The sequence below is a fragment of the Ips typographus genome, linkage group LG7, assembly GCF_016097725.1.
Source record: "Ips typographus isolate SLU linkage group LG7, UJ_Ityp_2.0, whole genome shotgun sequence".
Taxonomy (NCBI): domain Eukaryota; kingdom Metazoa; phylum Arthropoda; class Insecta; order Coleoptera; family Curculionidae; genus Ips; species Ips typographus.
Genome location: NC_138428.1, coordinates 1577076 through 1604783, shown reverse-complemented (window position 1 = coordinate 1604783; position 27708 = coordinate 1577076). Strand labels below are relative to the sequence as shown.

General features: G+C 35.9%; 2 protein-coding genes and 1 long non-coding RNA gene across 3 annotated transcripts in view; 1 reads left to right on the top strand and 2 right to left on the bottom strand.

Moving 5' to 3' along the window:
• Window positions 1–25649, top strand: part of LOC145731418 (uncharacterized) — a 29376-nt gene extending 3727 nt beyond the window's left edge. The window contains exons 2-8 of the mRNA XM_081983206.1: window positions 1692–1820; window positions 1879–2161; window positions 6947–7167; window positions 19929–20058; window positions 20117–20257; window positions 24273–24500; window positions 24559–25649. Coding sequence (XP_081839332.1) covers window positions 1692–1820; window positions 1879–2161; window positions 6947–7167; window positions 19929–20058; window positions 20117–20257; window positions 24273–24500; window positions 24559–24863 — 1437 coding nt within the window. The 3' untranslated portion in view covers window positions 24864–25649. The remainder of the gene's footprint in view (window positions 1–1691; window positions 1821–1878; window positions 2162–6946; window positions 7168–19928; window positions 20059–20116; window positions 20258–24272; window positions 24501–24558) is intronic.
• LOC145731849 (uncharacterized) lies at window positions 11414–15365 on the bottom strand. The gene is made up of 3 exons (XR_014178892.1): window positions 14280–15365; window positions 14156–14228; window positions 11414–11588 (listed from the first exon to the last, which is right to left on the bottom strand). It is a non-coding gene; the product is annotated as an uncharacterized LOC145731849 (long non-coding RNA).
• Window positions 25650–26433: 784 nt separating the features above from the next.
• On the bottom strand, window positions 26434–27684 carry Surf1 (surfeit locus protein 1). The gene is made up of 5 exons (XM_081983253.1): window positions 27469–27684; window positions 27296–27417; window positions 26948–27130; window positions 26721–26894; window positions 26434–26670 (listed from the first exon to the last, which is right to left on the bottom strand). Exons 1-5 carry the CDS (start codon window positions 27622–27624, stop codon window positions 26463–26465), a joined length of 843 nt encoding a protein of 280 aa, XP_081839379.1. The 5' UTR covers window positions 27625–27684; the 3' UTR covers window positions 26434–26462.
• Between the last annotated feature and the right edge of the window lie 24 nt (window positions 27685–27708).

Sequence of the window (27708 nt, the reverse complement as noted above, 5' to 3'; positions counted from 1 at the left end):
ATCATGGATAAGCTGGAAAACACCCCAAGAGGCATAACATGGACATTCGGGAAAAGGCTTGAGGATCTGGACTACGCGGATGACATCTGTCTTCTAGACGACATGCAAAATAAACTGCAGGACTTGGCCACACTTGCAGACGAAGCGTCGAAGACAAACAGCATGCGAGGCAAAAAATGCCAGGAAATTCTCAATAGGAACCGAAACAATTAAAGAAGTAACAGAGTTCTGTTATCTGGGAAGGATCATCACTGCAAAGGATGGAGCAGAAGCAGCGGACGACACTCTCCAAGAAATTAACAGACGCAAATGGATGTCAAGCCACAAGGGGCCAAGGAGTCGTAGACTACCAAAAATGAGATGAAGGATGCAGAGGACAACAGCACCAAGTCAAATATCTAGCGGCCAACAGGATGCGCTGGAGAATCTTCGTAGAGGCCCTATGCTCCCACGAGGAGTGAAAAGACTTGATATATCCCATTTGCTTCTCTTATATCTACTATAATGTTTCCGACATTGTCTATTAGAATGTACTGCTTTGGTTTTCTGCTCGTGCCTGTAAAGTCTTTGATCTTTTTATGGAGATTATGTAGATCTTGTCGCTGTTGAAACTCCTCCGTTTCCTAGCATTTACCACCCACCAGCCATGGCTTGGTGACATTCATACACCTCTGAACTCTCTGGAAGTTTTGGCAATTCTATTTTCTTACTTTAACCCAAGAAGCTCATCTGTCATCCAGTCTTGTATTTTACTTGGTCTCAGGTATTCTCTACAGGACTTTATCATTGCTGACTTAGAGCTTCTTCACATGTCTTTTGGATCCTTTTCATTATTGTTGGAGCCTTCCTCTTCATTTTGCTTTTGTATGTTCCCGTTTATCGTGCGTATTAATTCTAGTGTCCATTGCTGGTTTTTTTTTTACTTTACTTTACTCCATGGCCCTACAGCCTGGGGTGGGTCTTCACCGACTGTACTATTCGCCTTCATTGTTGTCGATCTTCCATCGATGCTGGGTCGTATTCTATCTAGACATCCCTAACGGTGTTTGTCCTGCTGGTGCTCCTTCCCAAGCCAGTCTTACCATCCTTGTGTCTTTGCACATGCCCATTGCAGCCTTCTTGCCTTTATCTCCTTCACTGTATCTTAATCCTTGTATAATTCTGATATTTCTCGGTTGGCTCTTATTGGCTATCTCTACGTCATGTTCTACTGGTGAGCATATACTTGCTTTTGTCCTCATTTACTCTCAAAAAGAGGTCCTTTACAGTCAGTACCGTGTGTTGCCCACTACGTCAGTATCGTCGGCAAAAGCCAGCAACAGTCTTGGGCCATTATGATTATAAAGTTCCACGCTTATTTTAGCGGTTCTTATTACTTTATCCAGAGAAATGTTGAACAAAACCTGGGATATATTTGTACTCTAATTCGGGAACTGTCCACGCAGATCCTGGTTATATTTATAAGTTTCTTAGGTATTCCCTCCCAGTATTTTTCCATCAATTGCCTTATAGTAACAATTTGGTCAATTGTTGATCTGTTTCTTCGGAAGCCACATTGATAGTACTTTCTTCTGTAATTGGATTTTTTTTTGCGTGTCTTTTTAAGTGTATTGTTTAGTTTTAACTTATACCCTAAGATCAAAAATGGTTTATATCATCAGAAGATCAAAGTTTTGAAATTTTGTTTTTAGACTGCGTCTTCAGCGCCACCACGTCGTAAAACCACCGAACTACCCTCATTGCAGTACAAGACACCACTTAGCAGGCCTTTAACTTTGGTGTCCAGTTTACAAAAACCGAACACACTTTCAAAAAAACCGGTAAGTTGGGTTGATCCATGCAATAGTGGGACATTTGAACGTAAAGGAAACTCTTCAGGAGCGTAGGGTGAGGTTTGCGCTGCCGCCACCAGAGGACGCTTGCAGCATTGGAAACTCGCCGGGAAATTTAAAGGATTTTCCGCAGTCGGCGCGCATTTTCAATGTAAACAGCGAAAAATCATCCAGTCAACGACCGGACGCAGCGCGACGCACGTCTTCGGGCGCAAACAGCGAAAATTTTAGTGTGACGCGACGTTTCGACCGGTTCCGCAAGGACCGTCTTCAGAATCATTGGCGCGATTTCGGCGAAAAAGTCGAGGTTCCCGTCAGTGTCAGTCCAGGTGAGTTTTTTTTTTGTATCTCAAACTAACATAAAAAAAAATCACAAACATCACAAAAAAAAATTTTATAACCAAAGTAAATCAAAATTTTGATTATTTTCATTTCGCTGGTGGCTGAACAAAATATGCTAAAACTATTGTAATTAATGATGTGACATTAACGTCATTGAAAATTGACGAGCTGTCAAAACAAGAACATTGTTCGGTTTAATAATGTGAATTATTACGATGAAAGCCGAGTGCGTTTTATTTAATTTACGAGTTTACTCGTAGAATACGTTCTGAAGGAGGAAACGTATTCTTAATTAGTAAATACGGGAGGTTCACTTGTTTTGGTAAGGAAACTAGTTTGCATAAGCGATTTTCCGCAATTAAGGGAACTACGTTCTGATTATTGCGGAGCAAACGTCGTCGACGAATGTACATGGAAAATTTAGAGCCTCAAATCCCTGGCTTGAATCCTCTAATCCAATCTGGGTTTTTGATTTCACCTTTTTGTGAATAAATTTCCTTTCCAATGTGCCTCAAAAACACCAAAGTGAAAGAATAGAAAATGACTGATTTGGTTGCTCGAAACTTTCAAACATCAGGAAAACATTAAATAAAGTGGCTTTGAAAGTAAACAAAAATTGGGTAACTTATTGAATTTCAACTTCAATTTATCAGTTAAAAACTGTATTTATTGTATTGTTTTTAGCGGAGATAGATGTAGGAAAATAAAAAAAAAGTTTCTCTCTGAAAATAACAAAAAAAATCAGATTTTTTTTGTTTTACAAGCGTTTTTAATTCATGTGAAAAAGTAATTAAAATTTTAATGAGAAAAGTTGGTAAAAATTGCTAAAAATTTAGGTCAGCTAATGCGTCGTTTACAAGATCAATGATTTAATTGGAACATTATTACTCGTTCTGATAAACTTCTGTGTTGACCGAAAGCTAATCGTATTCAAGAGAAGCAAGGTTATCATTTTAAGTATTTGGGATGATTAAATCATCTCAATATGCAGCATTTGCGCAAATCTCAACACAGTGGGTATAGTTTGTGATTGGTCAAAAAAGCAGCTTTCAGCTTGCTGCTTTTTTTGACCAATCACAAACTGCAAACATTGCTGTGACTTACGCAAATACTGCACATGTGGATTTACTATAAATCCATCCTAGAATATTAGTTTTTAGGCCAAAAATACAACTAAATGTATGTTTAGTCTTATCTAAAAAATACACTCTTCCGGTGTATCAAATGTTGTATCAAATAGGTAGTTTTGACAGTTACTCCAATTAGATACTTCTAGATTTACAACTTACTTACCTATCAACTGATGGACATATTTATGAAATTAAAAATTTCTCGTTGACATTAAAAATAGCTTTTGCTCCATCAATAATTAACTAGCTCTGCAAACAAAACTATAGGTTTCAGTCACGTTATCTTAAAGCTCACTTTCCACTTCATCACTATAGATCAATGGATCGTCACGACTGTCACTGTTGTATTAAAGTTTGGAATTTAACCTAGAAACTTCCTGTGGATCGGGTATTTGCGACAATATATATGGAACGACCCGGATTCCTTTAGGATAATAGGTTTACCCGATCGACAGACTAAGTTTCATTATTGTCTTCTCGTTTTGTTTGACATTTTTAAATGAAATGTTTTACTGTTTATTAGAGTAGGAATATGATTTGAGTTACTCTTACTTGGTTAGAACATTTTGCTCAGTTAACCTTTTAACAGTCACAAACTGACTAGTAAAACTAGGTTTTACTAAACCTATACAAAAACTGGTCAAATTTGTTCTTACCATGATGTTTTTAAAATTGCCAGAAGGTCTTCAAGTACTTAAGTGTCTGAGTACTAGTAAAAACTTCACAAATTTACCAGAACCCTCTACAAGTATCCTAAACATTGCAAGACATGTTCACAATTGCAGAGATCCTTAAAGTACTTTTGAAAATGTCATCAGAAGTGTCTGAGTACTAGTAGAAACCTTACAAATTTGCCAGAAGGCTCTACAAGTATCCTAAACATTGCAAGACATGTTTACAATTGCAGAAGCCTTTAAAGTACTGTTGAAAATGTCATCAGAAGTGTCTGAGTACTAGTAGAAACCTTAGAAATTTACCAGAAGCCTTTACAAGTATCCTAAACATTGCAAGACATGTTCACAATTGCAGAGATCCTTAAAGTACTTTTGAAAATGCCATCAGAAGTGTCTGAGTACTAGTAGAAACCTTACAAATTTGCCAGAAGGCTCTACAAGTATCCTAAACATTGCAAGACATGTTTACAATTGCAGAAGCCTTTAAAGTACTGTTGAAAATGTCATCAGAAGTGTCTGAGTACTAGTAGAAACCTTAGAAATTTACCAGAAGCCTCTACAAGTATCCTAACCATTGTAAAACATGTTCACAATTGTCAGAGGCCCTTAAAGTACTTTTGAAAATGCCATCAGAAGTGTCAGAAAACTAGTAGAAACCTTAGAAATTTACCAGAAGCCTCTACAAGTATCCTAACCATTGTAAAACATGTTCACAATTGTCAGAGGCCCTTAAAGTACTTTTGAAAATGCCATCAGAAGTGTCAGAAAACTAGTAGAAACCTTAGAAATTTACCAGAAGCCTCTACAAGTATCCTAACCATTGTAAAACATGTTCACAATTGTCAGAGGCCCTTAAAGTACTTTTGAAAATGCCATCAGAAGTGTCAGAAAACTAGTAGAAACCTTAGAAATTTACCAGAAGCCTTTACAAGTATCCTAACCATTGTAAAACATGTTCACAATTGTCAGAGGCCCTTAAAGTACTTTTGAAAATGCCATCAGAAGTGTCAGAAAACTAGTAGAAACCTTAGAAATTTACCAGAAGCCTCTACAAGTATCCTAACCATTGTAAAACATGTTCACAATTGTCAGAGGCCCTTAAAGTACTTTTGAAAATGCCATCAGAAGTGTCAGAAAACTAGTAGAAACCTTAGAAATTTACCAGAAGCCTTTACAAGTATCCTAAACATTGCAAGACATGTTCACAATTGCAGAGATCCTTAAAGTACTTTTGAAAATGCCATCAGAAGTGTCTGAGTACTAGTAGAAACCTTACAAATTTGCCAGAAGGCTCTACAAGTATCCTAAACATTGCAAGACATGTTTACAATTGCAGAAGCCTTTAAAGTACTGTTGAAAATGCCATCAGAAGTGTCTGAGTACTAGTAGAAACCTTACAAATTTGCCAGAAGGCTCTACAAGTATCCTAAACATTGCAAGACATGTTTACAATTGCAGAAGCCTTTAAAGTACTGTTGAAAATGTCATCAGAAGTGTCTGAGTACTAGTAGAAACCTTACAAATTTACCAGAAGCCTTTACAAGTATCCTAAACATTGCAAGACATGTTCACAATTGCAGAGATCCTTAAAGTACTTTTGAAAATGTCATCAGAAGTGTCTGAGTACTAGTAGAAACCTTACAAATTTACCAGAAGCCTTTACAAGTATCCTAAACATTGCAAGACATGTTCACAATTGCAGAGATCCTTAAAGTACTTTTGAAAATGTCATCAGAAGTGTCTGAGTACTAGTAGAAACCTTACAAATTTACCAGAAGCCTTTACAAGTATCTTAAACATTGCAAGACATGTTCACAATTGCAGAGATCCTTAAAGTACTTTTGAAAATGCCATCAGAAGTGTCTGAGTACTAGTAGAAACCTTACAAATTTGCCAGAAGGCTCTACAAGTATCCTAAACATTGCAAGACATGTTTACAATTGCAGAAGCCTTTAAAGTACTGTTGAAAATGTCATCAGAAGTGTCTGAGTACTAGTAGAAACTTACCAGAAGCCTCTACAAGTATCCTAACCATTGTAAAACATGTTCACAATTGTCAGAGGCCCTTAAAGTACTTTTGAAAATGCCATCAGAAGTGTCAGAAAACTAGTAGAAACCTTAGAAATTTACCAGAAGCCTCTACAAGTATCCTAACCATTGTAAAACATGTTCACAATTGTCAGAGGCCCTTAAAGTACTTTTGAAAATGCCATCAGAAGTGTCAGAAAACTAGTAGAAACCTTAGAAATTTACCAGAAGCCTCTACAAGTATCCTAACCATTGTAAAACATGTTCACAATTGTCAGAGGCCCTTAAAGTACTTTTGAAAATGCCATCAGAAGTGTCAGAAAACTAGTAGAAACCTTAGAAATTTACCAGAAGCCTTTACAAGTATCCTAAACATTGCAAGACATGTTCACAATTGCAGAGATCCTTAAAGTACTTTTGAAAATGTCATCAGAAGTGTCTGAGTACTAGTAGAAACCTTACAAATTTACCAGAAGCCTTTACAAGTATCCTAAACATTGCAAGACATGTTTACAATTGTAGAAGCCTTTAAAGTACTGTTGAAAATATCATCAGAAGTGTCTGAGTAGTCTTTACAAGAATCCTAAACATTGAAATACATGTTCACAAATGCCTGAGGCCTCTACAATCATTTTGCAAAATTCAGAAACCTCTAAACCTAACCAGTCTAGACACTTGTAGTCACTTATTAAACATTGTTGAAAATGTACCAGAGATTGCCAAAAATCTCTAAATTCTACTGAAATCTCCTCAAAACTTGCCAGAAGCTTCTTGAAGACTGCTGATCCTTTCAAGATTTTGTTAAAATTGCCAAAGGCCTCTTAAATAGTACTGAAAGCCTTTCAAGCCTAATAAAAGTTATGGAAAGCTTACTAATCTCTCATAATCATCTGATTGAATCAAATACTATGAACACTATGTCAATTTCAAATGTCAATAGGTGTCAGATATCGAGTCCACCCAACTGGCCGGTACATCAGAGGCACGCTGTCCCCGACATCCAATCAGGCCCCCCACGAGCCTCTGGTGTCTCCTGGGGGGCAGGCGCTGCTGAAGGCGGCCCGAGATGGAGACGACCAGGAGCTGCGCGATCAGCTGCGCAGGGCTTTGGCCGTTGGCATCACCGAAACTGACCTGAACGCCACTGATTCCAGCGGAAGGGTAAGTAAAAAAGTATAAGTTTAAATTGAAAAAAAATACTTACTCCGTTGAACTAGTTAAAGAAAGTGTGGAAATTAATACCTTTTTAATGTGAGGAAAATACTTTCTTAAAATAAGCCTGAAATATTGAAAGTAGATGATTACATCAACCTGAAGAACGTAAGCTTTTGAAAGTTATTTTAATCTTAAAGTAGAACTAAATTACTGAATCTTCAGCAAAATAATGTTTTAGAAGGGAAATTTTACCCTTAAAAAGTTTGTTTTAAAACAACTGATTTGTCAACGTAGCAAAAGTATACGTTGTTCTTGACTGTGAATCACTCCCTTATGGCTATTTTTATAACTAACAGTTAATCCAGAGGCTAATTTTAGAGTTATACTGAAGTTATTGACCCTTATCAGCCTAAATCGAAACAAATTGTTTTAAAAAGCTATTTGATGAATGAACTATTCTTCAGGCAATTTCAAAATGAAATACAAACCAAAGTAACGAACAAAACAGCATTGTATCGATTCTGCCAGTTTCGTTTGTGTCTGACTGGGGATTGGTTCAACAGGTTCGGGGTTAATTTTTATAGTGACGGTTCTAGGTCAGGGAGTGTTTTATACAATTGGAACGAAAATGGGGAAATGCGGTAGTTTTCCCACGTGGGAACGATTTAAAATTTAAATGCGGAAAAATTCGTTTGCATTTTGCTTTGAGCACCCAGTTCCTTCGTGCATAAATCTAGCCTGGGTTGTGTTGCATGCCTGATCTCGTTTGAATCAATGCTGCAACTCATTATGCTATAGCAGTGGCGTCGTCATCGGTTTTCCCAACTTCTCCAATCTGGGAAATTGAATTTTCCTCTAGTGAATATATCTATTTAACGAGAAGCGGGTCTTGTTTAAACTTCAAAAGAAAACGTAGAGTAGGGTGGTGCATTTTCACTCAAAACTTCTCTGCTCACGTCTAAATATTCGCTATTTTTAAGGGTAATTTCGTTTTCCCTCGGGTTTCGTGCTGCACGGGTCATTATGTCCTCTCTAAAAGTCTTCCATTGAATTATTCCTAATAATTCAATGGAAGAAACCCATTTTGTAGTATTTTTTATGCTTTTTCGAATGGCGTTGGAACGAATTTTCTGCGAATTTAAATAAAAGAGCTACGATTTTTCAAAAAGTCTGAAAATTCAATTTTTGTCAAAAGTGCAATTTTTGCAAATTTTTATTTTGCTCCATAAGGGTTCTAATGCACAGCAAAGGATATATTTATACCAAAGGACCTCAAATTAAGGGAAATAACCACTTTGAACCTTTCAGAAATTCGAAAAATGCCATTTTTTGTCAAAATTTTCAATTTTTTTTTTTGCTCTATAAGGGTTCCAATGCACAGCAAAGGGCATATTTATACAAAAGAACATTAAATTAGGTGAAATAAGAACAAAAAAAGCACTTTAAAATTTTTCACTTTTCAAAAAAATTGAAAGAATGGGGGGGTATTAGAGAGGTTTTTTAGGTACTTTTTGAAATTCAATATCTCGGTAACGGGAGGAGCTACAGAGGCCATTTTTAACCCATTTTGTAGTATTTTTTATGCTTTTTCGAATGGCGTTGTTTTTATTTTGCTCCATAAGGGTTCTAATGCACAGCAAAGGATATATTTATACCAAAGGACCTCAAATTAAGGGAAATAACCACTTTGAACCTTTCAGAAATTCGAAAAATGCCATTTTTTGTCAAAATTTTCAATTTTTTTTTTTGCTCTATAAGGGTTCCAATGCACAGCAAAGGGCATATTTATACAAAAGAACATTAAATTAGGTGAAATAAGAACAAAAAAAGCACTTTAAAATTTTTCACTTTTCAAAAAAATTGAAAGAATGGGGGGGTATTAGAGAGGTTTTTTAGGTACTTTTTGAAATTCAATATCTCGGTAACGGGAGGAGCTACAGAGGCCATTTTTAACCCATTTTGTAGTATTTTTTATGCTTTTTCGAATGGCGTTGTTTTTATTTTGCTCCATAAGGGTTCTAATGCACAGCAAAGGATATATTTATACCAAAGGACCTCAAATTAAGGGAAATAACCACTTTGAACCTTTCAGAAATTCGAAAAATGCCATTTTTTGTCAAAATTTTCAATTTTTTTTTTTGTTCCATAAGGGTTCCAATGCACAGCAAAGGGCATATTTATACAAAAGAACATTAAATTAGGTGAAATAAGAACAAAAAAAGCACTTTAAAATTTTTCACTTTTCAAAAAAATTGAAAGAATGGGGGGGTATTAGAGAGGTTTTTTAGGTACTTTTTGAAATTCAATATCTCGGTAACGGGAGGAGCTACAGAGGCCATTTTTAACCCATTTTGTAGTATTTTTTATGCTTTTTCGAATGGCGTTGGAACGAATTTTCTGCGAATTTAAATAAAAGAGCTACGATTTTTCAAAAAGTCTGAAAATTCAATTTTTGTCAAAAGTGCAATTTTGGCAAATTTTTATTTTGCTCCATAAGGGTTCTAATGCACAGCAAAGGATATATTTATACCAAAGGACCTCAAATTAAGGGAAATAACCACTTTGAACCTTTCAGAAATTCGAAAAATGCCATTTTTTGTCAAAATTTTCAATTTTTTTTTTTGCTCTATAAGGGTTCCAATGCACAGCAAAGGGCATATTTATACAAAAGAACATTAAATTAGGTGAGATAAGCACAAAAAAAGCACTTTAAAATTTTTCACTTTTCAAAAAAATTGAAAGAATGGGGGGGTATTAGAGAGGTTTTTTAGGTACTTTTTGAAATTCAATATCTCGGTAACGGGAGGAGCTACAGAGGCCATTTTTAACCCATTTTGTAGTATTTTTTATGCTTTTTCGAATGGCGTTGGAACGAATTTTCTGCGAATTTAAATAAAAGAGCTACGATTTTTCAAAAAGTCTGAAAATTCAATTTTTGTCAAAAGTGCAATTTTGGCAAATTTTTATTTTGCTCCATAAGGGTTCTAATGCACAGCAAAGGATATATTTATACCAAAGGACCTCAAATTAAGGGAAATAACCACTTTGAACCTTTCAGAAATTCGAAAAATGCCATTTTTTGTCAAAATTTTCAATTTTTTTTTTTGCTCTATAAGGGTTCCAATGCACAGCAAAGGGCATATTTATACAAAAGAACATTAAATTAGGTGAGATAAGCACAAAAAAAGCACTTTAAAATTTTTCACTTTTCAAAAAAATTTAAAGAATGGGGGGGTATTAGAGAGGTTTTTTAGGTACTTTTTGAAATTCAATATCTCGGTAACGGGAGGAGCTACAGAGGCCATTTTTAACCCATTTTGTAGTATTTTTTATGCTTTTTCGAATGGCGTTGGAACGAATTTTCTGCGAATTTAAATAAAAGAGCTACGATTTTTCAAAAAGTCTGAAAATTCAATTTTTGTCAAAAGTGCAATTTTGGCAAATTTTTATTTTGCTCTATAAGGGTTCCAATGCACAGCAAAGGGCATATTTATACAAAAGAACATTAAATTAGGTGAGATAAGCACAAAAAAAGCACTTTAAAATTTTTCTGAAATTGCTCTCCTCAAATTTGCGGGTTATGATAATTTCATTTTTCTTGCTTTTTTATGCTGGAAGAGCACGTAAACAGTGGAGAAGAAGATATGATAATCACTGACAAAGGAAACATTACTTTTTTTTCATTGTTTGTGTCAGAATTTTTTAGATATCATTTGGATATCTAATCTAAAGAAAATCTTCCAAAAATTGCTCACAAAAATGTCTTAAAACTTTCCAGCCATGTACAGGGTGTCCCAATAAGAAAAGTACAGTAAAAATCTCATAAAAGTAATCCCGTATTCTCTACGAAGAATTTTCTCAAAATTTCTTCAAATAAAGTGGTGGGAGTTGTCCAAAGTTTGCTTTGAAAGAAATGAAATATCTCGAAAACGGCTAATCGTAGAAACTTCGTTTTTGCGGCATTTTAAAGAGCATTTTCTGTTCTGTAGAGTGTCCCAAAATAATGTTCCATTTAGTTTTCGGTTTACGATCTTAGAATCGTAATTTATTATTGAGGCAAAATTTTCTCAATTTAAAATTGAATATACCACACAATACATTTGAAACACATTTGAGACGCAAGAGAGTATATTGTTATTTTCTTTAATGTTCCATTCTTTTGTCGTCCTCGAGCTGAAGGAAGCCTCAATAAGCCTCTCAATTTGGGTCAATTTCCTCTTGGATATGCTAAAAAGGCGAAGGGCGCCAGATAAGAAAAGTACGCTTTTATTTCCACTCTTTTCATCAAATTATTTTAAAAGATCACTCGAGATTAGGCTAGAGAGGGAGGAAAAATCATCAAATTTTAGGAATCTGGGTCACCCTGTGTGTTGGAAGTCCTGGCTGAGTGCCTGGTAGACGCGTCATCAGGTGCGTTGCACTCCCAGCTAAATGTCAGGGAGAATATGTTACGTATTTTTAGAGTGGATCCCAAATTGTTTTTTAGAACACGATGTAGGTACTTTGAATTATTTACTAAAAATCTGGTAATAGGCTTGTTTGCAAGCAAGACTGGTTGTTTTCCACTGAGAATCGGTGAATGGTTTACAGGGTGGTCAAAAGAGAATTTCAAGGGCTACAAATTGGTATATTGAACCACCCTGTAACTGTCAAATTAACAGAGTTATGGGCGGTCAAAGTGAAAACTGTCAAATTCAAACTTTACAGCAAACAATTCAGTTTTAACAGTAAATAACTCAGTTATTCGACATTTTAGGAAAAAACACTATACAGGGTGATTAAAAGAGAATTTTAAGGGCTACAAATTGGTATATTAAACTATCCTGTAACTGCCAAAATAACAGGGTTATAGGCTGTCAAAGTGAAAACTGTCAAATTATCAAACCGAGTTATTGACAATACAATGGAGTAGTTTACAGGGTGATTCATTGAATTTTTAACATCCTCGTGACTTGTTTAATTTTCATTTTATCAAAAAGTTACCAAATATGAATTTTATAGATATTTGCGTCTACTTTATTCCTAGATAATCCATCAGTATACAGGGTGTCCCAAATTTCAGCAACAAACTTATAATTTTTCAAATAGGATCACCAATTTTTTATTCGATTTTTGGAATCTACGGCAAATTCTAGGACTACTTGATGTAAAATGTTTGTATCGATATTCAATTATTTTTGCTCTAGCAGCCTTACTTTGACCACCCCCCTCAAAAGCAGAAATTCCCAATTTGAGCGAAATTTTGGTGCACTTTTCCAGAAATTCGTTCATAACTCGCTTATTTGAAACACCCTGTATAAAACCACAGTTTAATAAAAGAAAGCTAATGAACGGGGCTATCACGTGACGTTGAGCGGGCACGGCTAAGTTGCCCTGTTTAGCCGCTAGAGGGTGTCAAATTTGGCTCTCGTTTTTTGCAGTTTTTGCTTAATATCTCAGGAACGTTTCAGGTTAGAGGTCTGAAATTTTTACCACAAATGAACCTCCATGGGATGCAACTTTTACGTTCTATACACTTTTTTAGTACCATGCACTGTTTGACCTTAAAAAATTAAAAATTAGAATTGTCAACAAATTTTAAGGGTGATACCTCCTGATTTTTTTCAGAAAATTTTTTATTTTTAAAATTAACCTCAACTGCCTAAATACCTTCAGGTTAATAGTACAAAAATGACGTAAAGTGGCATTTGTGAAAATGTCATTTTGCAAGGGTGCCACGGTCAAAATTGACATAATTTCAGATTTTCAGATTTGCGTTCTCCAGGTTGAAATTAATTAAAAAAGTCACTTTGATTAAGCAAAATCCCAAAATGGTCGCCGTTAGTATATAGTAGGCTCAAAAAATCCATAATTTAGACTAACCGTGCACCAGAAAATCGTTCATAACTCGCTTATTTGAAACACCCTGTATGAAACCACCGTTTAATAAAAGAAAGACAATGAATGGGGCTATCACGTGACGTTCAGTGGGTACGGCTAAGTTGCCCCGTTTAGCCGCTAGAGGGCGCCAAATTCACTCATGTTTTTTTCAGTTTTGACACAATATCTCAGGAACGTTTCAATAGAAAATCACGTTAATACAACGTTTAGAATGTGAGTTATGTCAATTTTACCGTTCGCGCTCACTAAGTTAGCAGCCCGTATCTCCTTTAAAAAGCTACAGGGTGACGCCAACATGGTAGATTGCTCTATTTCAATCTGGTTGCCATCTATAATACTCCAAAATTTTCAAGGTTTTTTACTTTGAAAGATTCTCGAAACTTGCTGGCATTTTAGGTGTAATGGCAAGCATATGTTCCGTAAAAGCACCGTGGGTAGTTTGTGATTGGTAGAAAAAGCATCTTTTCACCTCTAAATACAGATTTAGGTTAGGTTTGTATGGTTTTCAACCACGAAACAACAACCTACACCTCGACCCGAATAAGTTTTATTAGACTGATTGTCTGCACGAAAAAGTCAAATTGCCCGTGAAAATTATACGGTTTACGTGCGAAGGTCCTTTTAGAATTTTTCTGGGTCAGGAGGAAAATCAGTTTTTTTTTGGATCGCGTCCCGGTCCATTTTAAAACTAGATAAAATATGGATTTTAATTAAAAGCCGTCAATCTGTTCTGCGTTGCGTTTAAGTACGTATAATAAACAAACTGGAAAGCATCATTAATGTGATAATGATTGATATTGGCTTTGAATTCGCGAGAGAAAAGTGCTCTGTTATAGCAGTTTACCTCAAGGAACATGCGTCATTAGACGAGTCTAAAATAACCACTACAACAGTTCAAATCCAGTACCTCAAAACGTTTTAGATTGTTTTTTTAGAGTTATTTTTAATTTCTGTGTGTTACCAACACGTGTTTCTGTTAAGACAATTCAGTCTCGGGACTGAGTTGTTCTGAAGATTTCATTTCTTGAACCTGGTGTCTAATTTGCAAAAAATAGATCCCAGGGATGCCAAATTATTTTTTTTTCAAGCGGTCTAAAATAAGCCTATTGTGTACCTGTACTGCCGGCGTAGAAAGGCTATTTCATATCCTAGGAGGTCAAAAAATAATGTCCAGAACTTGATCCAGGCTAAAAGCGTTGCATTTAGAAAAAAGCAGATGAAATTAATGCAACACTTACTTTGCTTTGATTGGCTTGTCAGGCTTGGCTCTACAATACAATCCTTTCATGTTCTTATTCTGAAATACAGTTTTCCTGAAGGTGTCAGGGCTAAATTTGTGATCAAATTCAAAATATAAACAATAAACAAACGGACTGACACAAAAAGACAAAAACTGATTGACACAACACGGCTAATACGATAACAACAAGAAGCTATTTCCAAAGTTGTCTAACAGAGGGCGTATCATGGCTGTCTAGCGTCATCTGTCGATTACGGTTACGCGCTCCGAATTTACACGGAACGCGGTTCTTGAAAATAGGCTTTCAAAAATGTTATCGGCCATTTGCTCTTGATATTTTTTCAGTAACCGTTATATATGTATATTTACCAGTCCGAATTAATCGGTTAACCTGGATAGGAAACGATACACATCCTATGTTTACCTTATTAGGCTTTCACTGTGTCATCTGTCAAAAATCGTGATGTCCATGGCACACTAATTCAAAATTCAAACACCTTCTACTAATTGCGTTGTTGTATTGTCAAATAAAGTTTCAGTGAAGCCGTAAAGTGACCTAAATTGCCGAAATGAGTGATAGTGATAAAATAAGTTGTACACCACCTGCTTTAGCAGCAATAGCGTCAAATACGCTAAATAATTTGATTCCTGGCAGGTCCCGCGAAATGTATGAACGAGCGTACAATAAATTCACCACTTGGGCCAGAGAACAGCAAGCGGTCAATTTTACCGAAAATGTTGTATTGGCCTATTTTGCCAATTTAAGTAAATCATTGAAGAGTTCGACAATGTGGGCACAATATTCCATGCTTAAAGCTGAGCTAAATATTAAAGACAGTAAGCATTTTTAAAGCGAAAAACTGAAAACTATGCAGCTAAAAAGTCTAAAACTTTCACCAAGGACCAAGTAGACACTTTTTTAACAGAAGCACCTGACAAAAAATATTTAGCCATGAAGGTAAGATCCGAAACAAAAATGAATTTATGATTTTTTTTAATACCTATATTCAACATTTTTAGGTTGTTTTAGTATACGGCATATCAGGGGCATGTCGATGTAATGAACTGATAAACTTGAGAATTCAAGATATTGAATACATGGAAAAATTAATTCTGCCCAGAACATTTACAATTGTTGGAGAATTACATCTTTTTCCTGTCGATTCCTCTCTTTTCCTCAATCTTCCCCTCAATTATCAATTGCAGTGCAATAAGACTTTTATTAAATTTTATTGCCGTGTCCACGTTATCCATGAAGGAAAACTGCAACTGACAAGGCAATTTCCAGATTAAAAACCAATTTTCAACCACAGCTTTTCTTTGTTTGCTACAATAAAATGAATAAATATTAAATCAACGTAAAATAGTAAACAAACAAGATAATCCCCGGATTTGCTCACTATACGAGTGTTTACACTATTTAATCATTAGGCCCGCCAAAAATAATTCGGGACTGCCAACGTAAATAACATTTTCTCGAGGCGTACCTTTTCGTTTATTTTTTCAAGTCAATTTAATTCGATTTTGACCCGTTTTATACGATTTTCCTGCTAACGTACCGCATATTTGATCGTTTTGTTAATGACCTTTCGCATACCAATTTGTTGAATCGGGTTGGGATGTTCCCACGTAATTTTTAGTTGTTTTACGTCATTTTTTTGACAGCCTCCAGTATGTTCGGCTTTGGTAATTTTTAAATCAAAATTTAATGCGTATGGTTAAAATTTCCAAACAAAACAATCCTATTAAGTTGAGATTTCCTATACGTAGGTATACCTATACTTTGTGCCAGGAGAAATGGCAGTGACGACATTAACTGTGACGTCTTAATTCTCAAGATTTTCTTTGATATTTTGTCAGTTTAAGCGTTTTTCCGGTGATTTAAAAAGCTTTGTTTTTGTTGAATAAGACCCCCCCCCCCTGTTCATTAGTTTTTTTTGTCATATAATGTGTTTTTACATGAATGTTTCAAATAAGATAGTGATGGGCGATTTTTTTAGAAAATGCACAAAACTTTTACTCAAATTTGGAATTTTTGGGCATACTATACTAAAAGCGGCCATAGTGAATTTTGCTCAATCAAAGTGATCTATTTTTACTAATTCCAAACTAGGAAACACGAATCTGATGTCTATTTTGCTCTAACTGGCACAGTTTCGGAGATTATTGACAGTTTTGACAGTTTTTTAAAAAATGACACTTTGACTAGTGACAGTCACGCTTCTACCCTTAATCTAAAACTATCTAGGCAGTCAAAAAAGTTTTGAAAATTCGCAAATTTTTGGGCTTACTATACTAACCGCGGCCATTTTGGATTTTGCTCAATCAAAGTGGCCTTTTTTTATAGCATAATTTACCTGAACATTAGTATTTTGAAACTGCGTGGATTATTGGATATATAAATTTTGACTTGGAGAACATGATTGACGTAATAACTTGTCAAAATACGGACGTAACTCTCCAGCCAGCCCCGAACCAGCACAGTCGATGACGTCAAAGGAATGACAAGTATTACGTCACTGCCACTAACCCTGAGACGGGCTTTACTTACATTTTCTTTTATTTTCTAATGGACGTTCTGGACAATTGTGATTTTAAATAAGGAATTTACCTAATCACTTTGTGAAAGTCTGAAAAACATGGTAAAATAATGAGATAAGGAAAAAAAAATTAAATGACGGCATAGACAGTGACGTAACTAAAGTGGCTCGCTATCAATTGTTTGTCTAGAAAATCGTGACGTCGTTGTTCCAAGTTAATTATTTACTCAACCACTCCAATCACCAACCCCTCCAGCTGGTTAATCCAAACAGATTAAGTGAATCATTCATAGATTGATTGAACCTCCCACCTGCACTTTGCTACCTCTAAATTGAGAGTGTTAGGGCGAAAAAATTAATGAAATTTCCAACTGTGTATGAAATAATGAGAGGGATTAATTTATACATAAAGCAATTATTTTGCCGGTGACCTAAATAATATCGTTGTCTGTCTAATATCGATTTCTAGCGGGAAAAACGATTTGAAATGCGACAGGTTAAAAGGAATTTAGCTTTTGATGTTCTCCTTTTACTGGACGAAAGTGTAATTAGAATGAAACTTGATTAAGTGTTTGATTGATTAACCGCTTAAATTGAGTGATCATAAAAAACTGCTGAATGAGAATGAATTGGCATCGTTGTTACAATCGGTATTTGGAGGGTTTACTAATAAACCTCAACCAAACCAGCCCCAAATTCCCAGCCAATAAAAAGTAACATAAACCACATTAACCCAATTAACGACCAAAGCCTCAATCCGGCACGTCAAATAATTGGGGTAACCCATTTTCAGAATGAAACATTTTAATGGGGCCACCGGACAACGCTGAAATTCCCTACAGTACAGGACCATTGGGGACTATAAAGTAGGACAAATGGTCAGTAACTTTTGTTCGGACGGTAATCATTGACTACGTTTATATCGAGCAAATTGAATCCGCTTATCCATAAAATCCTCAATAAAGACTTCTTCTTCTTCTTCTTATTCATATTTAAGATATCTCGATCTGTTAGTTTTGCAGGTTGTCCTTCCATCTCTTAGGGGTGGTCTTCCGGGTGCTTTTTTCCCTATTGATTTCCCTTCAAGTGCGATGCGTGGCAGTCTTTCCTCTTCCATTCTTCTCACGTGAGCGTACCAATATCTTTTCCTTTGTCTCCTTCGATCGATAAAGACAACGCAGATTAACGATTTGGATTGATTAGTCGATCCTAAATATTACCAGGATTGAAACCATAGACAACCTAATTGAAACACTGAATCCGATTAAAACGCCACTTTTTAATCGAGATATTAGGGATTGAATAATCTGGCATTTGACAACTGACGTTAACAAAGACAAGTGAGTGAACTAATCACAAGACAAAATGGTATATTTTTTGACACACGTTGCTTTGACCCTAAATTACTCCCTTACTTGGCAAGCTACGTCAAAATATCATAGAAAACAAAAGATAGAACAGATTTCAAGCTTTCTAAAAATATCCCCTCATGAGTTGATTGATAACACCGTTTGGCCGCTAGACGGCGTCAAATTTTAAAGGAAATTTCACGTAGTTTCAAGAAATGACAGACAAAATGGCGTCCCAGGCCGCCATTTTAAATTTTCTGTAAAAAGTAGTATTATGCCTTTTATGAAAAGTTTGTTTGTGTTGAATTTAGTAAATAACTATCATGGTGTCATCTCAAATAAAAGAAAAGGTTTTCTATTTTGTATATTTTTTTATTTTGTTGCTCTGATTCCATCAGCTTGTCTATATCGATTGACCAATCCAATCAGAGCTAAATACGAATATAACGGGATTCAACTTATGATTGTTCTATCCGCTTCAGTAATCGGATCAACGTAACACGATATAAACGTCACTCATTGTCGTTTGACATAAAAAGTAAACGTTTTAGGGTAGAATTAGCAAAGTTATAAATTCTGAGGCAATTTACTGCTAAATCTTGGCTGCGTTCATATATTTTCCAATTTAGAATTTAAATTATGCAATTTTGGGGTAAACCCGTTCCAGAGAAAGTACTTAAAATCGGATAAAACTAAATAGCTGGAGCACATTGAATTTAGAGAGTGCATAATTCGGAAAAGAAGATTAATCGAGTTTCCGACCTTTGACCTTTTCAGGTTTGCCAACGTATCTGAGCGGAACATCCCCCATACGATAAACGGGGTGTATTTTAAAATATGGCCCACTCGCATCCGCTTACGTTTTTCGGCTATCCAGGAGATTCGATTTTATAACGACGAAATTCAATCCAATTTTTCTGAAATTTTACGTACAACTGCCTTTAAATCTCAACCATACAGTATACAGGGTGGTCTGAAGAAATATCGGTTTGCCTGAAATGAACGCGCGTTTGTTTTTCTTTTTTTTTATTGGTTTTCAGCTCAAACGTCAAAGCGCTTGCGTGCGCTCACGTGAAATTTCCTTTACAATGAGGTGCAAGTCAATATTTTGACAGAAAATTTAAAATGGCGGCCAGGGACGCTATTTTGTCTGTCATTTCTTGAAACTACGTGTAATCTCCTTTAAAATGAGGTGCAAGTCAATATTTTGACAGAAAATTCAAAATGGCGGCCTGGAACCGTCAAAAAATACAACTTTTTTATTTGTCAAGTTACAGTTGACGTTCGGTGTCATTTTATGTTAAAATTTCCCGGAAAACACGCTAGTGCAGTCAATTTTTTGATATCTCAAAAACTAACAGAGTTAGACCTAAAATTTAACATTTTAACCATTTCTTTGCCAGGAACTCGGCCGGCTTAAGATTTACATGAAATCCAACTAAAAAAATATTTACAATATAATATGTGATATTATGGTAAAGGAACTTTGACGCCCTCTAGCGGCCAAACGGTGTAATCAATAAACTCATGTGGGGATATTTTTGGAAAGCTTGAAATCTGCTCTATCTTTTGTTTTCTATGACATTTTCACGTAACTTGTCAAGTAAGGGAGTAATTTAGGATCAAAACAACGTGACGTCAAGATCCATTCGCCGCCGGGAAACAAAACGAGCCAATCGAGCAATCCTTTACTGTTTACCCTTCTTGGACTTAACCGTCATTCAACAATTGAAATAAATGATTCTTGTTTAATTCCAGACGATACTAAGTTACGTGTCCTCGAATGGAACAGTGGACGTGTTGGAGTTGCTCCTGCAAGTTCCAGGGCTGGACCCGAACAAGCCGGACAACGAGGGCAATACCCCCTTACATTTCGCTGCCCAAGCTGGTAATTTAGTCCATCCAACCTCACTGGACAGCGAAATAATCATTTTTTTAAAATCTAGGACAAGTTGAGTGCCTCAATTGTCTTGCGAGCAGATGTCGAGGCGTCGAAATTGACGCCAGAAACAATCTGGGCTTCACCCCTTTGATGAAGGCGGCCCTGCAGGGCAGGAACAAATGTGCCAAATTACTGTTGTTTGCCGGTGAGTGTTTGTTTTCATTTTGGGGCCACCGTTTGATATACTGAAAATCAAAGTAAACTGAGATGACGTCACAGCCGAACAAAATAGGCACTGTTGCCCAAGAAAGTAATTAACATCCATACAGGTCCAAAGCAAAACTTTTGAACCTTCAGACAGATAGTAGAAGTCTAAAATGGTAAGTCAGTGGGTAATTTCAATCACAAACTACAGTGCTGATACAATAACCCTCAAATTTGATCATTTATTATGCACAACATTTAGTGACGTCATACTCATTTAGTTTGATTTTCCGTATACATTTTGAACTATAGCGTGCACTAAACAGCAAAACAAGTTTTAGTACAGTTTTGAGGATTTAAAACTTGTATACATATCAATTATTTTGGTTTTAAACTTTAAAGCCAATTTTAAAAGTTCAAATTTGACTACCAAATTCGCTGTAGAAACTTTTTCCATATAGAAGTTAAGTAGATTTTTGTCTTTTAAGAGAAAACAAATTAAATGTCGCAATTTTGTTATTTTTTAAAGTTTCTGAAGTACGGATACATGTTTTAAAGGGACTTTTTACTTGAATCTAAATGTATCTACTGTATCTTATAAAATACAGGGAAAAGTATAGAAGAAACATGCGATTAAAACAGAAATTCAACACTAATTAATAGAGTCCGGATTAAAAAGCACTAAAATCGTGAAAAAAGCGTTTAAAAAGCAAAATTATTTTTCTCAAAAAAGCATAAAAATCTGTAACAAAGCTTGCAAATTTTTTTACTTTTTTTGAGTTCAAGTTCTAGACATTTTTTGAAACTACTTTAGAAACATACAGAAGATTTTAGACTGTTTTGAAAAAGAAGCATTTGGACAGTTTAAAGAGCATATTGTAGGTTCTGGAATGCTTTAGAAGCATTTGGAAATTCTTAGACAGTTCTAGAATTTTTTGCAAGTTTTTAGACTGTTTTGATATCTTTAGGGAGCTTCTAGACTAGTTGGAGAACATTTGGAATCTTTTAGACTACTTTAGGAGCATTTGGAAGGTTTCTGGAGAGTTTAAAAAGTTTTTTGGACTGCTTTTAAAGCATTTGAAAACTTTAGGACAGTTCTACAAACTTTTTTAAACTGCTTTAGAAGCGTACGGAAGCTTTTAGACTGCCTTAAAATTTTTTGAGAGCTTCTAACCTAGTTGAAGATTATTTGGAAGCTTTTAGAGTGTTCAAAAAGCTTTTTGAAGCTTCTAGACGGTTTTGGAAGGCTTCCGACTGTTTGAGAAGCACTTTGGAGTTTCTGTAGTGTTTTAAAACGTTTTTTAGACTAGTTTAGGAGCATTTGGAAAGTGTTTGAAGATCATTGAAGGTTCTGGAATGCTTTTAAGTCATTTGAAACCTTGTAGACGGTTCTAGAAACTTCTGGAATCTGTTAATCTGCTCTAGAAGCATGCGAAAGCTTTTAAACTGTCTCGAAATCTTTTAAGAGCTTCTATAGATAAGTTGAAAAGCATTTGGAAGCTTCTAGGCTGTTTTGTAAGCTTTTGCAAGCTTCTATAGTGTTTTGGAATGTTTTTCATGTTTTTAATATGGAAATCTGATTAAAATGAAGGACTAACCAGGATATCATCAAATATTGGTTTCTTAAATTATTCAGTGGGGAACTGAACACAATATAAGTTGTGGGGTTAACTAGTATATTGGCTTTTCTTCTCAATTTCATTCTATAAGCTCCAAAATTTCACACTATTATCAAAATATCAAAGCATTTCATATTCTCTCAGTCGATGAATTCAGATAGGCGCCTTAAAACTTTCGCCTATTAGATGTTCTATTTGGTTTTCTGTCTTCGTTTCGAGTTAGAAATTATCATTGTTTCTCTGTCTTGAAGTACCTCATGTTGTAATAATAAAAAAGTATCAAACACGCACTTGACGTGTAAATATCAAGCCAAAAACTTTCTACCTTTTTCAGGGCCCCACGTTGGGCGCCAAAACTCAACAAATGTACTAATTATTCACAGCTAGTCTTCGCGAACGTGTATAAAGACGTTTTCAATTGCTTTGCTTTTCATTTGTTCGTAGATAGCGCCGGTTTTCCCTTATTCCCGACATTTCGACGGGCTCTCAGACGCGAAACCCGTATTGAGGGTGATTTTTTGACAACATAAAGCCCTTTTACGCTCCGGCTCGCTGCACTAAGCCGACTTTATCGCACCGCATTAGGTTTTGTAGGTACGGAAAAGTAAACTGTTTTAATGGGTGCTACTCTTTCAGTTTGCCTAAGTTATATGAGTAATGTTTCAGGGAATGTTCGATCCACTGGTTGGGCGCTAAATCCAGAAAAAAACTAACATAGACAGCTGAACTGTGTTAACACTTCTGATCTGGTTTTAATTTAACTTTAAAGGTCAAATAAACCATTTGTATTAAACTAATTCCCATTAAAGCCGAGTGGTGTTTTGTAATGACCATCAGTATTGATTGTCTGGACAGGGAACAAGCAATTTCGGTTTTCACTGGCTGCATCCTAAGCACTCCGGAAATCAGACGATGATGAAACTGACTTTACTGGATTTTTCATGAATTCTAAGCCGGCTTTGTCTTTAATCCGTCCTGATTAAATAGTGAAGAGCTCCGGGGAATTAAAAAGTTTATTGTTTTTTGCCTTGCTGCTGCAAATAATACAAAAACTAAAAAATGCCGTCCTGGCTGCATCGGGTCGGAAATATTTGAGTGTTTCGTGCCAGATTATTCATTGTAATGCTATTTCTAAACCTGGCTGGACACTTCTATTCCCCAGAAATCAGGCCACAATATGAATAGAGAAACCTATTCTCAGGACCAAGAATTATTATGCAAAGTAACGCAGAAGTTTCTAATAATGAAATGTTGGATACTTAGAAAGTGTAGCCAACAAATGCATTTGTTCAGAGGGAGCCTTAAGGAGTTACAAGACCAAAAAGTGACTAGATGCACCAAACTGGTTTTTTAAAAATAACTCCATTTTGACTGAACGTAGCTCCGTTATTTAAGGAAGTAATGTAATCACCGTTTGTTTGCTCATTTTCGTTTTAATTAAACCTCAGACAAACCTCTTCTTCGATGTCGTAGTTGATTGTTTTTGATCGTAGAATGCAAGAAAAAACATGAACAAATAGTTCAAAAGACACGACTTACGTTGGACCTTCTAAACCAGTTAAACAAACTGGTGATGGCGCCCAACGTGGGGCTTGTCAAAAAATTACAAAATATGAAAGGGATTTTGTATGGAGGAGTGTTTGAGTGTGGTGGCACATTTAATCATCTCTCACATACATAAAATGGAAATAGATTTACTGCGATATATGGGAACAAACAAATAACCTGACGGTATCTCAAGAGCAATTCTATTAAATATAAATCCATCGTGTAGATACGGGAAACATAAAAACATGGCGCAATCATCAATAAACTGCTCAATGGCGGCGCGAATTGAAGGGAGTAAAAATAACTTGAGCAAACGAAGGAGATGATTTCTATTAACTCGACGCGGCCCTTCCCAGCTTTCCGACTGATCGGACTGTTTTTTTTTTATTTTTAGTATCCTACAGGGCGGTTTAGGTTTTTTACGATTGAACGGTAGAAACAAAAAAAGAACTTATTTTAGACATTTTTTCTCCCCCCCGACAATACAACGGAAAAACTACTCCTAAAAGGTTTTTCCAAACTATCACGGGTCCTTTAAAACTCAATCCCCAACCGCAAACTCTATAACGAGCCGCAAGAAAGTCACTTTGGGAACGGAACGAATTATTGGCAGGAAAGTTGCTGTCTTTCCACTTTGTTGTTACGTTCTTTTTTCCTCCTAAAGACGCAAAGTGTCCTTTCTGTTGTTATCCCTTAAAGAACCAAAAATTAATTTTGCCTCCGGTATCCAAAGGTGAGGTTGCTCCTAGATCATCAGAGACTAGACAATCTTCTACCCTATATATATTTTAATAAAGAAAGTTTTTTGTAGTTTACAAAATAAATTAAATTTGAGTCACGTGATTTCAGGAGCCAATCCAACCTTACGAGACAACGGTCGTGGTTTCAGAGCTGACCAATGGGCGCGATTTTGTGGTCGTTACGTCTGCGCTGACGTGATTGAGAAACATGCCAGACAGAGGCTTCTGGAACGTTCCACGTCCTACGGCAACTGGGGAATGGAACACGAAATGGGCAGGGTGGTGATGGGCGGTAAAGTTATGCCCATGCCACCCGTTAACTCACCTCCTTCAAATGGTACCTATAAACCCTACATCTCCTCTACTTTTTGGTTTTTTAAACTAAAATTTTTCAGGTTTAAAGTCCAAACTGAAAAAAGTATTTCGCACGTCTTCCGGACCATCAACGGACACATTCTCTAGTGCCCGATTGGTCACCCAATTAACGTCAGCTGCTTTGTGCGCAAGTAGTCCGGTACTGCCCAATTCCGGTTCGGTACCGCCCATGGTCAAGTCGTTGCTCAGACCGTTGACGGTACCGCGACTCCATGTGACCCTGGTGAACAACAACGGTGACTACCCCAACAACAACCTGGAGAAGGACGAGAATGAAGAGAAGAGTGAAGTTATAAAAGCGGGACGCAACAAAAAGAAGAAATAGCGCAAGTGTGAACTGCGTTGGCGGTACTGAAGCTTCAATGAGACTGCGCGTATAGGGTGACTATTTTTTCTGTTATTTACGATAGTTACTCGAATTGTGGTGCTAAAAATGTTTTTAAAAGACGCGAGACCAAAAATCTAATCCATCTAGTGTATACTGTGTATTACTAGCTCAAAAAATATTTAATGTACTAATTTGGTTACAACTTGAAGTTCCAATTAAACTTGAAAAAGCCCGGTCTAAAACTGTCACTTTGACGTACAAAAACACTTAAAGTTGTAACTGATTATGACCATATTTGTATATAACAATTTCGTAGAATATTAGGTGACGCCTTTTCTAACCTATGGAACCATCATATCCACGTAAACGGACCAATCCGATTAAACTATTGTTTTCACATATTTTGAAAATGTAGTTTCTTGGGTAATACAATAATAAGTACCTACATATAATGTCCGACAGGGCTATTATTTCCTCAATAATGCCCTCTGACCATTTTTTAAATAAACATCTATACAGAATGAAAGTCGGACATTTAACAAGACACCACAGGCATTATAGGAAATGATTGTCCTTATAATGCCCTTGATATCTTAATTACAATATTATATCCGCCTAGTAGATATAAGTACATAAACAGGGCGTGGCATTTTATTTGGAAAAAGTGGAGGTTTTTGGAAAGAGAACAACTACTGTATTTATTATTATTATACATCTGTTTTGTCTGCTATATATCTATACATGTATAAAATAATGGGTAAAATTATATTGTTTTTTATAAAATTTAGTGTTATTTTTTCAATCCTTTGTGCAGGAAAAATGTTTCTTTTTCTTGGTGGTTTTTTCGTATCTTCTTCTCACACTGTTTTATTATAATAATTAGACTAATTCCATTCATGTAAAAGCTTTTAGACTAGTTGAAGAGCATTTGGAATTTCTTTAGTGTTTTTGGAAGCTTTTAAAGCATTTAGACTACTTCAGGAATATTTGGAAGGTTTTTAGAGCATATCTGTGATTCTGGACTGCTTTAGAAGCATTTGGAAGCTGACTGAAGTATACGGAAGCTTTTGGAATCTTCTATGATGCTTCAGCCTTTAGATGATTTTTGGACAGTTTAAAGGACATGTTGAAGGTTCTAGACAGCTTTAGAGGTATTTGAAAATCTTGAGACGGTTCTAGAAATTGTTGGAAGAGCTTAAACTGCTCCAGAAACCTGGAAGCTTCTAGAGAAGGTTTTGGAGATTCTTTAGTGTCTTGGAACCTTTTTAGACTACTTCAGACAGTTTCAGAGCATATTTACAAGGCTTCTGGACTGCTTTACAAGCATTTGAAAGTTTAAGAATAATAATATCAGTAATATTGATTAAAATTAATATGCAAATACTACTTATAATTATAATTAATACTATACTGACCAATTTCAAAGCCAGAAAGGAAATGTCAACATTTTGTCCAGTTAGAACTTGTAGTACAAATCCTGCAAATGGTCAAAATAAAAAAAGGTAAATTAAACCATCCACAAATAAAATGTTAATAAAAGTGTTGTAAAATTAATAAAACAAAACGATCAACACTAAAAATATATTTGTAAACATATTAGCGAGGCCTAAAGACATATTTCTTAGCCCACATGTAGGCTGTGGCAGCACTTAAACTAAACCAAGTTAAAATATAACTTAAATGCTCATTACGTAAGGTAACTTTAGTCTGGCCCCCTATTGGCCCCCCTTTTACATTATAATCACTAGTCTGGTCTAGAAAAATTGGTAAAGCCCCTGTGGCAGCGCACATCGCCTCCAAATCCCTAACAACACAATGCTGAACCGTTTAAAATTGTAGATTTAAATTGCTCACCTGTAGAAGTATAAGTTACTGCCTTCCTTGTTTTTTATTGCAAAATTAGGCCTGTTTTCATGTAACCTCACTAGACCAATCACATCAACTACACCCTCAACCTGTCCCTCAGCTCTTGCAGTCGGTTTTAACCTGTTTGGAGGCACCCAACCTCGATTAACCAGGATAATCTCACTGAAAGGCTGATATTACTTTTTTTTAGACTTTGCATAATTAAAATGTTTTACTCTCTATCAGCCAGCTTTAAAGGGGTTACCACCAAGTAACCTTGACTGTGAGTGTCTTGCAGCAAAGACTTGCCTTCATCTTTTGGTATTAACCCTCTGGGCCCCATATACATTTCTTTATCATGCAAAAAAGTGCCTCTAACATGCACTGGCCTGTATTCTAACTGACCAATGGCGTCAAGACTAGTAATAAATCAGTGTAAGCACTATTTTTTTCATTACGAAAGTGGTAAATAGTTAACGTAATGTCTGTACTGTTGTTAATTGAGTGGAGAAGTTAAATTTCTTCAAAAAAGTCAACACATTTCTCCACCTCTCCACTAACTAAGTTAAAAAAACAAAGCCTACCTGTATGGAAGCTCAACAGGGGCACTTCCTCTGCGTTCAACCATTTCAGTTATAAGACTTTCCTTCCAAAATTTCCGTCTTACCTGCCATACCCCTAAACTGAACGAAGCCACTGGGATCACCTGAAAAAATTCTCTAAACTACAAAGCATATTACGCCCTAGTGATTTGTACCAGCATAAACCAACCGTAGGGCTCTATTCCCTGTATTAATGGGGCTTTTTTCCTTAATGCCGCTCTTGGTAGTGGTTTTAACGAATTACTCATAAACAAAACGCATCGTGCCGGTTTTATCCTGTTAAGCAATTTGGCTGAAACGGTTGTATTCATTATTAAGCTAAAGTTATACAAATATTGCAATATTTATTATAATAATAAAGGAACAGCCCTAACCTAAAAAACAAACAACAGCTA

Coding starts and splice junctions, on each gene's coding strand:
- Surf1 (XM_081983253.1), bottom strand. CDS start 27,624: ATGAATACAACCGTTTCAGCCAAATTGCTTAACAGGATAAAACCGGCA. Junction 26,895..26,947: donor TTAAAGCTGGCTGATAGAGA/GTAAAACATTTT, acceptor TCAGCCTTTCAG/TGAGATTATCCTGGTTAATC. Junction 26,671..26,720: donor AGTAACTTATACTTCTACAG/GTGAGCAATTTA, acceptor TTGTGTTGTTAG/GGATTTGGAGGCGATGTGCG.